This window comes from Triticum urartu, chromosome 2 (genome assembly GCF_003073215.2).
Source record: "Triticum urartu cultivar G1812 chromosome 2, Tu2.1, whole genome shotgun sequence".
Taxonomy (NCBI): domain Eukaryota; kingdom Viridiplantae; phylum Streptophyta; class Magnoliopsida; order Poales; family Poaceae; genus Triticum; species Triticum urartu.
Window position 1 is genome coordinate 131,843,213 of NC_053023.1, and position 12,030 is coordinate 131,855,242.

Below are 12,030 nucleotides of genomic sequence, written 5' to 3' on the forward strand. Positions count from 1 at the left end.
ACCAATACGCGAACTCCCACCCGATCCGACGGCCCGCAACCGCCACCTCTCAATCAGACGGCCTGTACCCGCTAACCCAAAGCCGAACAACGCCCATAGACTTCAACCGCGGACCCACACGTCTACTCCCAACCTGTCAGCGACCTACCCACATAGAGCCAAAGGTAGCCACACGGCACCGCGTGCATAATTAACCAATAATATCTCGCCCTTAAGAGAAAACGATTTTGGAAAACCTGAAAAAGATGCTCTCCGCATCAGCCAAGCCCACCACGCCTCTCCGCTCCCCCGCTCCTCTCAAAGGAAGCACACGCCCCTGGGATGGCGCCACGTCAGCGATCCGCGCCCCGCGATCCGAGCGCTCCCATTGGCCGCCCATATAAGCCCCGCCCGCCGTCCCTACGCCGAGTCCACAGCGCGACGCGTGAGCCGCCCCCTTCTTCCTCCAATGGCGAGGTAAACACCCCTCCCACGTATAAATCACTGTATTTCAAATAGCCTCCCCAACCAAAACACCCCCGATTTTTTTATTTATTTGATTTCGGGAAGGGGAGGGGAGAGAGATAGAGAGATGGACGAGGCGTGGGAGAGGGCGGTGGAGGCGGCGCTCCACACCGCCGGCGAGGGGAGCTCGTCGCCGGCGAGGAGCCTGACCCTCGACGGCGCCGTCAAGTGCATACACGGGCGCTTGCCGGCGCCGGAGATACTGGAGCGCCACCAGAGCCTGGAGCACCTCTCGATCGCGGGCGTCGGGGTCGCGTCGCTCGCGGGGTTCCCCCGCCTGCGGAACCTCACGCGCCTGACGCTCTCCGACAACCGCATCGCCGGCGGCCTCGAGCACCTCGTCGAGGCGGGGCTCGGTTCGCTGCGCGACCTCGACCTCAGCAACAATCGCATCCAAGATGTGGACGACCTCGCGCCGCTCGCCCGCCTCCGCCTCGTCTCGCTCGACCTCTACGAGTGCCCCGTCACGCGGGTCAAGGACTACAGATCCAGGGTGTTCGGGTTGATCCGGACTCTCAAGTACCTCGACAAGATGGACGCCGACGAGAACGAGCGCCCGGAGTCGGACGACGACGACGACGATGGGGACGGCGAAGGTGATGGCGAGGAAGAAGATGATGATGAGGACGACGATGACGAGGATCCTGGAAGCGGCGAGGTGGCAAACGGGGGCGCCTCGCACTCGCGAGGTAGCGTGGCACCGCGCCCGGTGGAGGTGAATGGGGTGATCGATGTGGATGAGGATGAGAGCGAGGCCGACGAGGTCGTGCCCAATGGGGAAGCCGAGCACCACCACAGGGCCAACGGGTTCAGGGTTGCAGCGGTTGGGGTAGCCCCTGATGAGGATGATGAAGACGTGGATGATGACGACGATGATGCAGACGAAGAGTATGAGGAGGAGGATGATTTGGGAGAGGAGATCGATGAGGAGGGTGATGAAGATGACACTGTTGTTGAGGTACTTGACGTGCCCAGTAGTGATGATGAGGAGGATGGCATCGATGAGGATGATGATGATGATGAGGAGGAGGTTGAGGATGATGGTGATGGTGAGGAGGCTGAGCCAGAGAGTAGTGGAAGGGTTGCTATGGTGGTGGGGGGTGTTGGAGAAGAGATTGATGGACATGAGCAAGGTGAAGGTGATGATGAGGATGAGAATGGTGAGATCGGAGAGGAAGATGAGGAAAGATTGGAGGATAGTAGGGTTTATGAGGAGGACAACGATGATGACGATGCTGATGATGAGGTATAAAACAATTTCCCGCTAGCCTTTGAAGTGCTTTACCTTATTGCAATTTCTGCATGTTCAGTTTGTGGGTGATTGTTCTAGTCATATTGTTTAGCAAGATAACTATTGACCACCCAACTATATTGCAGGTATATTTGAACTGTGGCTAGTTTTTCAGTTATGATATTTAGCTTTCATGCATTAGTTATGTGTCCTTGTTAAGTTTGCTGATTATGTGGGCAACACATAGTTTTGGGACTACCAAAGTAGAGTACTTCATTGTCAGATCCCCACTCGTAATCTTGTTTCTTTTTGTGGTAGGTTAGGTGAACACCTTGTGTATAAAGTATACTGTGGAAAAGTTGTTTTAACGAAATTTGCTCATATGGAGATTTAAGGCAATCATGCTCCCAAGATATTGCTTAAACATGTTTGTTAACATATTATGTGATTTGAAAGCTCTGTACCCTCAAAATGACCAGGAGTGTGTCAAAATGATTATGACAGATCTTGTAGTTTTAAAAGCTTGGGGATTCTGATTTCTTCATCTTTCTGGAAGTAGATTTAGTTCCTGATGTTGTTGACCTAAAACTTTACATATTCGAATGTTAAAATTAGTGACTGTCTAGCTTGTGCTTCTAATATATTTGTTACAATTTGGGAATAATCAAAGATTTGGATACATCAGTTAAGCATGTCGTTCCCTATGTTCCTAGGACCTAATATCATATCCATCTACATGTACATCATATCTGGCTTAGTTCTTGACATTTTAGTGCTTCTAGTACATCATGTATTTATTTGTGGGCTTAGACAGATGTGTCACCTGATGCATGTTTAGTAAGATGGAATTCTCCTCATATTTGTTTCTTCTACAATTTTTCCTTGAAAATTAGCTTTGGTAATGGCCATTATCTTGGTGGTATATTTTCTGTTATTTTATTAGTATTAATCATGTACTCTTTTGCAAGGTTATATGCTAATTTGTTTCTTTTACCACTCAATTCATGTTATGCTGTTATCTTCAGATTTATATCTCAACATATTGTTTATTTGTTTTGTTCTGGTTATGCTGTCGATTTAGTTACCAATTAACTGATTTTGTCTGCTAGAAGATTAGTTACCTTTAGCATGTCATGAACTTAAGCATTGTTTAAGCCTGTTGGTTTTTCATTTGCTCAGGATGAAGACACAGAATATCTTGTTCAACCAATTGTGACGCCCCAAGCCGTGGCTGTTGGAAGTCCAGAGGACTTTGATATTGCTGACCCTGATGATGTCGATGAAGACAGAGACGAGGTCGATGATGATGACGACGAGGGTGGCACAGACCAGCCGTCGTCCTCGCAGGGTATCAAGCGGAAGAGGGATGATGACCCATCAGGCAGTGGCAGCGACGATGAGGATGATGATACTGAAGACCGGCCGTTCAAGCACCAGTGACCATTGTACATGGATCATCCCCTTCCTCACCCCTTCTTCTCAGGTAGAAAGAAGTAATCAGGAGCAGCAGCAGCAGCAGCAGAACAGAAATGGTGGGTTTCCCCCTGTTTTCCTTAGCCGTTTTTCTTGTAAAGACTTTGGTTTGGGGAGGGCTTCACCCTCCTTTTTAAACAGCAGATTTTAGGAGGGAAAATGGAGTTGTAGTCAGTGAACCAGCTTCCCTCTTTGCCTGCACCCTTGCTGAGTTTTCCCTCCATAATTTGAAATGGTAGTTACAACACCCCAGGGGTTTTCCCTCCTTCCTTTGAAATTCCTGTTGCATTGTCAGTATTGTCAGGTTTCCCTCCAAGAGAAAGCCCGGGAACTGCCCCCCTTTGAAATGCCCCCTAGTAGCCGTTGCCTGCATTTGAAAATCTTATACTTTGCCCTGGTTGAACTGTCTGTCTGTGCTGTGTGCTTCTTACTGATGATGACTGGCCGCTGGCTCTGCCTGCCGGCTGCCGGCGGCTCTGCGCGGGCGCTACCTGCTTTGAGATAGGTGAAATGGCTGTGGTTGCAGCGATGGCTCCTCCCTCCTATAGCAAATGGGCTCTGGAGTTATTTAGCAATTTTTGGCTACTGAGGCTTTGCCTTGCGCTGCTGTGTCTCTGGTTCACGGCGGTGTGCTCCTTGCCGGTCTACCACGAGGCCCGAGCTGCGCCCCTCTGCCAGGTGGGTCCTCTTCCGTGACTAGCTTTGGCCTCGGGGGGCCGTGATTTTTCGTTGAGAGTAAAAGGAGGAGGCCGCGGTGGGTGGGTGGGTGAGGATGCGATGCGATGCGATGGCGGAGTACAGCTGCTGCCTTTCGCTTTTCTTTTTTGGCAAGTTGCGCCGCGCAGCGCGAGTGGTGGGTGGGGTAACGCGACCGGTGGTGGCGCGAGCCGTGATGGCCTGGCGCGCCGTGGCGTGAGGCGCGGGTGGAGCGCGCTGTCGGTGAGCGGCTCGAGGAGGAGAGAAGATCCCAGCGGATTTGGGCGGATGCCATCCTTGGATGCTTCCCGTTTCTAGGGCGACCCTGCTCCTTTTTTCTGGCCGATGGGGATTTTACGCCCCTGCCCCTGCCCCTGCCCTGAGTGCTCTCTGGCCCATCCGTATTGAATATCCGGCTCCCCGAGTTTGACGCGTCTCTGCGCTGCGCTGAAATTAAAATGGGAGGAGAAGAACGGCACGCCTCCCTCTGCGGTTGCTGGGTCCACGCTGCGTGCTGGTCCTGCATGTCAGTCGCTCACGGTGCGTCTGCCGTGTGCGTTTTGCTGGTTGGCGTTTCGCTCTGGAGATCTTATATGCGCCGCCGCCGAACGGTGCTGGGTTAGGTTAACTAGAGCGCATATTTTCTTCCTGCTGGAGTAATCAGCGGGCCCGTCTGGACTGAAAGCTGTACGCGAGTGGACGGATCAGGTTCAAGGTAGCTGGAAATTCTATATGTGGATAGTAATAATGGTTGATTAATGGTTATTACTATTGGGAGTAATTAACTTGGGCCAGCAGCATGCCTTGCCCCGCGCTCTGCGCCGCGGTGGACTCGGTCCATACCGCGTTGTGCCGCTGCGTCTTGTGGCCCACCGTGTTTCTAGGCCCTTCTGACTGTGTGGTCCGTGTCTACAGATCCCTGCGCGCAACGGCCACGATAAGGAAGGAGGGGACAGCCAGGACAGGCAGGCGAGCACGCGATGCCCGTGAGCCGTGTGGTCGTTCGTGGTGGGGAGCTGCAGGATCGGACGGCACGGAATGGAAAGCGGTAGCGTGCCGTTGCCTGTCTTGAGCTGCGGCGTGGAGCGGGCCTTCGGCCCACCGAGTTGCGGGCGGATGTCATTTTGCGTATGTGGACCGGGCCTAGAGGCTGCAGCACGTTGGGGTCTTGGGAAGTCAAGAGTAGTTTGGCCGGTGTTTCTAAAAAAAAGAAGAGTAGTTTGGCCGGTTTCACTCCAAAAAAACAAGCACCCTAGTTTGGCCGGGTCCGGGGTGCGGGGTCATGGGCAGCTACGTCCTCCGGGCATCTCGTCCGCAACTGCATCAATTTTTTTGTTGCCGTTCACTGAGAGCACATTATTTTTTTCAGAAGTCAATTAAACATTTTCGTCTAAAGTCGGTCTAATGTCTATGAAAAGGTGGCACCGGCATTTTATTGAAGTTGCACACATCTTCGTGATGCGGCGAATGAGGATTTTTAAGAATTTAGGACACCATTTTCCTTTATAAAAAACAAATGTTCGAGAAGACTTTAAACTTTGACATGATCAGCTCATATCACATAAAATGTGGGTCCACGTGCCAATTATTGAGTATTGAGTTTGTGCTCATGTCGGCTCAACAGCGTACACGAGTATTGAGTCTGTGCACTGGCACACTGGATATTCTACTACAGATAAATGATCCACTAGAACGTTAATAAAATGAAATGATCCATTCTCAAAAAAACGATCCGTGGTCTTTTTTTCTTCTCCAAATGAGCCAATTCTTGTCAGGCACTCGATGCCCCATTTTTGTCGCATGGGTTGATCTGAAGCATCGTTTTTAATCAGGTGGCTCACGTATGTCGCAGGTTGCAAACCACACCAGCAGACGAGGAAACGGCTGGCTCAGGCGGGCAACCATGCTGCACCGGTCTCTTCTCCATCGGGGTGCAGATAGAGCGGCGGTGCAGCGCCACCCAACCAAACCAGTGGACAGCAACAACCCATCCACCGTAAGGCGTCGATCGGCCGCGCGACAGACTCGTTCCCATGGCGACCCGGGCTCTGCACTCGCCGAGGCTCACGAGCCCGGCGCTCACGGGTCGGCATGCGGCGGCGAGGTGCAAGTGCTCCACCCCGCCGCTCTTCGTGAAGCGACTGCCGCTCGTCGTTGCCTTCCCTGGCGCCACCACCGCAACCAGTGGTACTTGTTATCGTAAGTATCTTCAGAATTAGGAATATGATCATTAGCATATCACTGGCGATGAGCTGCCAATGATGGGGCAAAATTGACAATAGAACTGGGTCTGACTCTGTTTATGCTAGAGGGGGAGAGATTGTGATCACACCGGCTTGGTAGGGAAATCATCGATAAGATGAGTAAGAAACAATATGCCCAAATTTCAGATTTCTGGTCTAATGAGGCAACTTATATTGATGAAATGGAAATCGAGGTTGGTTTGGGCAATTTAGGGAATAAACATTCTGATATGAGGGAAGAGATCGATGAGGAGGAAAAGCGGGGGCAAAAATGGAAAGGAAGAGAAATGCCTTTGGTGAATACGCTTTCTAAAATGGAAAGGAAGAGAAATGCCTTTGGTGAATACGCTTTCTAAAAGCTTCACCAGTATAAATGACGAGCCTATCCTCCTGTTGGGAGGAGAGTGCGATCCCCTCGAGGATTTAGGTTTTCCCCTCCCCCCCGCCGCCACCAGAAACAGAAGAAGAAGATAAGCTGAACATGGGTTTTGGAGGAAATCGGGGTGGAGGAAGATTCAACCGTGGGGGGGAGAGAGGGTTTCCAGTACAGAAAGAAAGAGGAAGTAGACAAATTCAAAGGGAATTTCCAACAACATAAGAGGAGCCTGGAGGGCTTTGGATCTAGATTCACTCCTGGTACCTCCAATTACCAGGGAGATGGAGGAGAGAGGTCGAGATTAGAGACAAAAGAAGTTGTTGAAGACAAAGAGAGAGAGGGGAGCAAACAAGAGGTTGGTCGAGCTGGACCTGAGGGCAAAGGTAAAGATCCTATTCATGCTGTCAACCCCTCTCTTGAGCTGCTCCAGCAGCAACAATGGTTTGGTGCGCTCCTTGCTCAGATGGCACAATAGGGGGCAGGTGTTGCTGCTGGAAATGGAAATCAAACAGAAGGAAAGAAAGACTCTGAGGGTGATATTGAGAAAGGAAACCCTATACACAACAGAGACAACAACAATGGGGGAGAGATTGAAGCTGGAGCAGGATTTAGACAGAATCAGAACAACTGGGGAGGTGCTGCCAAGTATGCACACAGAGAGGGGCCTGATCAGAATAAGAATGGAGCTAATTTTAGGATGATGTGCAACAAATGCAAAGATTTCAGACGCCTGACTAGGGAATGCAAACTCCCAAACTGCATTATCTGTGAAAAAAATTCTCACATTACAGAGGATTGTAACTGGTTCAAGCAGATAAAACCACTTCCCAAGTTTGTAGGATATGCAGCTAGAGGGTTGGGAGTGTTGCTGATACAGAACTCTAAGGAAGTTATGAGCAGTGAGCAAATCAATCCAATGGCAATCATCACTATTGCTTCTGGAGAAATTAATGAAACTCAGTTTTTGGAAGGATTTAACTATATGTTCAAGTGGGATTGGCAATGGAGATGCAAAAAACATGGAGATAGAGCTTATCTTATGAGATTTCCAAACAAAAGCAGACTGATTGAACTTGACAAATTTGGGAATTTTAACCTCCTGGGGACAAAAGCTGTCATCAATGTAGACAGTTGGACTTATGACACTCAAGCCATAGGGAAGCTACACACTGTGTGGGTGAAGATATGGGAAGTGCCTGAATGCTTCAAACACTTCTTTGGTACTTGTGAGGTGGCTGCTACAATTGGTCCAGTGCTGGAGATTGACATGACAATAATTCTGCAGGAAAAAAGAAGAGCCAAGGTGGGGGTGATAGACTTTGAAAAAAATCCCCAAGCACACTAAAGTGACTGATAAGGATCTCATGATATACAGAGTGACTTTGGAACTAGAAAGGGTGATAGAGCAGGGCTGGTATGAAGATAAAAGAAAACATGAAGACATTGAGACAGACAAGGATGCAGACTCAGATGATATGAGAAAGAAAATCAAAATTGGTGGAGTAGATGCTGAGGGAAGCAAGGAAAACATTTCCCTGAGTAGTGTAGGGCTCAAGCAATTTGAGGAAATGAAGAAAAAGAATGATGAAATTTTAAATATTCAGAAGGAATATCTGGCTGAGGTTGGAATGAGAAAAAAGTAGAAACTGATTTGGTAAAGTCCTACAAAATTTGCAAGAAATGAAAGAAAATAAATGCAGATAGAAAGCCTGGAGGGCAGTAGAGGAGAAAAAAAACATAATTCCTAGGAGGAAGAGAAAAACAAAATGGTGGACATGATCAAGAAACAACAAGAGCTGATAGACATATGTATGGAGAAGATTGAGTTGTGGGATAAAAAGAATTGACTGGGGAGGACCTGTGAAAGAAAAATGATTATAATAAAGATATCCCACAGGATCCACTGATAGAAGACAACTACACTGAAACTGTGGATTACAATGCCAGCTAGGATTCAGTGGAGTCTCTGGGGTCCAAATTGGGCATTACTGCTAAAGAGGACAACGACAAGGACAAAGATGTGCCTACCAGAAGAAGTGACATGAACTTGGACAAAAAAGATGCTAGGATTGAAGATTTGGCCAAGGAAAGAGCTGCTGACAAGGACAATTATGGTAAGTCTTCAACCGTTTCTGATGAAAGAGTTTATTTATTTAAGATGGTAAAAAATGTGTGTGTTGAATTAGGATGTACCATTGACTTAGTTAATCAAAACCTAGAGCTGATTTCCAATATGGAACAGGCTAGAAGAAATTTATATCTCCAAAACATTAAAAACCAAGAAGAGGAGGAAAGAACAAAAAGCTCTCCAAGTCCTATTGACATTGGAGATGCTATGTTAGAGGATTTATGTTCGGGGGATGACCACTCTGATGCAGAGTTGGAATTGGATTACTATGATAATTTGGAAAAAATCTTTTCTAGAAATAGGAAAGTTACGATTGGCACCTCAGCCAATAGTGTTGGGAAGCATGCCATATCAATTTGGGGGAGGGGGGAGAGAAAAAAAGAAACAATGAAAGAGATGTTTGTTGGGGAACGTAGTATTTTAAAATTTTCCTACGATCACGCAAGATCTATCTAGGAGAAGCATAACAACGAGCAGGGGAGAGTGTGTCTATGTACCCTCATAAACCGAAAGCAGAAGCGTTTATTAACACGGTTGATGTAGTTGAACGTCTTCGTGATCCAACCGATCAAGTACTGAACGCACGGCACCTCCGCTATCTGCACACGTTCAGCTTGGTGAAGTCCCTCAAACTCTTGATCTAGTTGAGGCCGAGGGAGTGTTTCATCAGCACGATGGCGTGGTGACGGTGATGATGGAGTTACCGACGCAAGGCTTCGCCTAAGCACTATGATATGACCGAGGTGGAAAACTGTGGAGGGGGCACCGCACACGGCTAAAGATCAACTTGTGTGTCTATGGGGTGCCCCCTCCTCGTATATAAAGGAGGGGAGGAGGTCCAACCACAAGGGGCGCGCCCAAGGGGGGAATCCTACTCCTAGTAGGAGTAGGTTCCCCCCTTTCCTAGTCCTAGTAGGAGAAGAAGGAAGGAGAGAAGAAGAGAAGGAAAGGGGGCCCGCCCCCTAGCCCTAGTCCAATTCGGTTTGGCTAGGGGGGGGGGCGCCACACCATGGCATGCCTCCTCTCTTCCACCATTAGGCCCATGATACGTCTCCAACGTATCTATAATTTATGAAGTATTCATGCCAACTTTACAATAGTTTTATATGATTTTGGTATGATTTGATTAGAACTAACCCGGACTGACGCTGTTTTCAGCAGAACTACCGTGGTGTTGTTTTTGTGTAGAAATAAAAGTTCTCGGAATGCGATGAAAATCAACGGAGAATTTTTCTCGAAAATATAAAAAATACTGGAACAAAAATCTACCGGAGGGGAGTCCCGTGGGCCCCATGAGGGTGGGGGGCGCGCCCCTGTGCCTCGTGGACTTCCCGTGGGACTCCCTGACTTGTTCTTGATGCCAACCTCTCCTATAAATGCCCAAACCTCTCGAAAATAACCTAGATCGGAAGTTCCACTGCCGCAAGCCTCTGTAGCCACGAGAAATCAATATAGGCCCTCTCTGGCACCCTGCTAGAGGGGGCCATCATCACCGGAGGCTATGGAGGAGGATCCTGGAGGGGCCCTCATCACCATGAAGGCCAAGGACCAGAGGGAGAACTTCTCCCCATCCAGGGGGAGGCCATGGAGGAGGAAGCACAAGGGGGAGAACCTCTCCTCCTCTCTCTCGGTGGCGCCAGAGTGCCATCGGGAGGGGGATCATCACCGCGGTGATCGTCTTCATCAACATCATCATCATCACCATCCTCATCTCTTTTACGCGGTCCACTCTCCCGCACCCCGCTGTAATCCCTACTTGAACATGGTGCTTTATGCCACATATTATGATCCAAAGATGTGTTGCCATCCTATGATGTTTTGAGTAGATATCCTTTGTCTTTGGGTTGATTGATGATCTCGATTGGTATGAGTTGTATGTTTTATTTTGGTGCTGTCCTATTGTGCCCTCCGTGTCGCGCAAGCGTGAGGGATTCCCGTTCTAGGGTGTTGCAATACGTTCATGATTCATTTATAGTGGGTTGCTTGACTGACAGAAGCATAAACCCGAGTAAGGGGGCTGTTGCGTATGGGATAAAGGGGACTTGATGCTTTAATGCTATGGTTGGGTTTTACCTTAATGATCTTTAGTAGTTGCGCATGCTTGCTAGAGTTCCAATCATAAGTGCATATGATCCAAGAAGAGAAAGTATGTTAGCTTATGCCTCTCCCTCATATGAAATTGCAATGACGACCACCGGTCTTGTTAACGATTGCCTAAGACAATTCTGCACACCACACCATTATTCCACACTCGCTATTTATAATATTTAGTAATATATTCTAACTTTATGATAAAAGCACCTACTTTTATATTTTATCTCTCTGATACCATGCAAAGTTATCATCTTCATACCCACAAAGTAGTTTTATTTCTCGTTTCTAGTTGGAAGCAAACGTTCGGTGTACGTAGAGTCGTATCAGTGGCAGATAGGACTTGAGAGAATATTGATCTTACCTTTAGCTCCTTATGGGTTCGACACTCCATACTTATCACTTCCACCATTGGAAATGAAGGAAATATGCCCTAGAGGCAATAATAAAGTTATTATTTATTTCCTTATATCATGATAAATGTTTATTATTCATGCTAGAATTGTATTAACCGGAAACATGATACATGTGTGAATACATAGACAAACAGAGTGCCACTAGTATGCCTCTACTTGACTAGCTCGTTGATCAAATATGGTTATGTTTCCTAACCATAGACAAAGAGTTGTCATTTGATTAACGGGATCACATCATTAGGAGAATGATGTGATTGACTTGACCCATTCCGTTAGCTTAGCACTTGATCGTTTAGTTTGTTGCTATTGCTTTCTTCATGAATTATACATGTTCCTATGACTATGAGATTATGCAACTCCCGTTTACCGGAGGAACACTTTGTGTTCTACCAAACGTCACAATGTAACTGGGTGATTATAAAGGTGCTCTACAGGTGTCTCTGAAGGTACTTGTTGGGTTGGCGTATTTCGAGATTAGGATTTGTTACTCCGATTGAGAGGTATCTCTAGGCCCACTCGGTAATGCACATCACTTAAGCCTTGCAAGCATTGCAACTAATGAGTTAGTTGCGGGATGATGTATTATGGAACGAGTAAAGAGACTTGCCGGTAACGAGATTGAACTAGGTATTGAGATACCGACGATCGAATCTCGGGCAAGTAACATACCGATGACAAAGGGAACAACGTATGTTGTTATGCGGTCTGACCGATAAAGATCTTCATAGAATATGTGGGAGCCAATATGAGCATCCAGGTTCCGCTATTGGTTATTAACCGGAGACGTGTATCGGTCATGTCTACATAGTTCTCGAACCCGTAGGGTCCGCACGCTTAAAGTTTCGATGACGGTTATATTATGAGTTTATGAG

The 12,030-nt window shown here is 47.8% G+C and overlaps 1 protein-coding gene across 2 annotated transcripts; it reads left to right on the forward strand.

The window, feature by feature from the left end:
- Positions 1-438: 438 nt before the first annotated feature.
- Positions 439-6,326, forward strand: LOC125536347 (acidic leucine-rich nuclear phosphoprotein 32-related protein 1). Of its 2 annotated transcripts, XR_007295009.1 has the most exons (3): positions 439-1,750; positions 2,915-3,267; positions 5,757-6,326. XR_007295009.1 is itself a non-coding variant. In XM_048699545.1 (2 exons), exons 1-2 carry the CDS (start codon positions 572-574, stop codon positions 3,173-3,175), a joined length of 1,440 nt encoding a protein of 479 aa, XP_048555502.1. In that variant the 5' UTR covers positions 439-571; the 3' UTR covers positions 3,176-3,455. The 2 variants fall into 2 exon arrangements, 1 of the variants encoding a protein (XP_048555502.1); XM_048699545.1 differs by lacking the exon at positions 5,757-6,326 and having other exon boundaries at positions 2,915-3,455.
- Positions 6,327-12,030: the final 5,704 nt, after the last annotated feature.

Bases quoted from the DNA above. Each gene is read 5' to 3' on its own strand.
- LOC125536347 (XM_048699545.1), top strand. From the start codon at position 572: ATGGACGAGGCGTGGGAGAGGGCGGTGGAGGCGGCGCTCCACACCGCC. The intron at 1,751-2,914 runs GTATAAAACAAT...TCATTTGCTCAG, and splicing joins ATGACGATGCTGATGATGAG to GATGAAGACACAGAATATCT.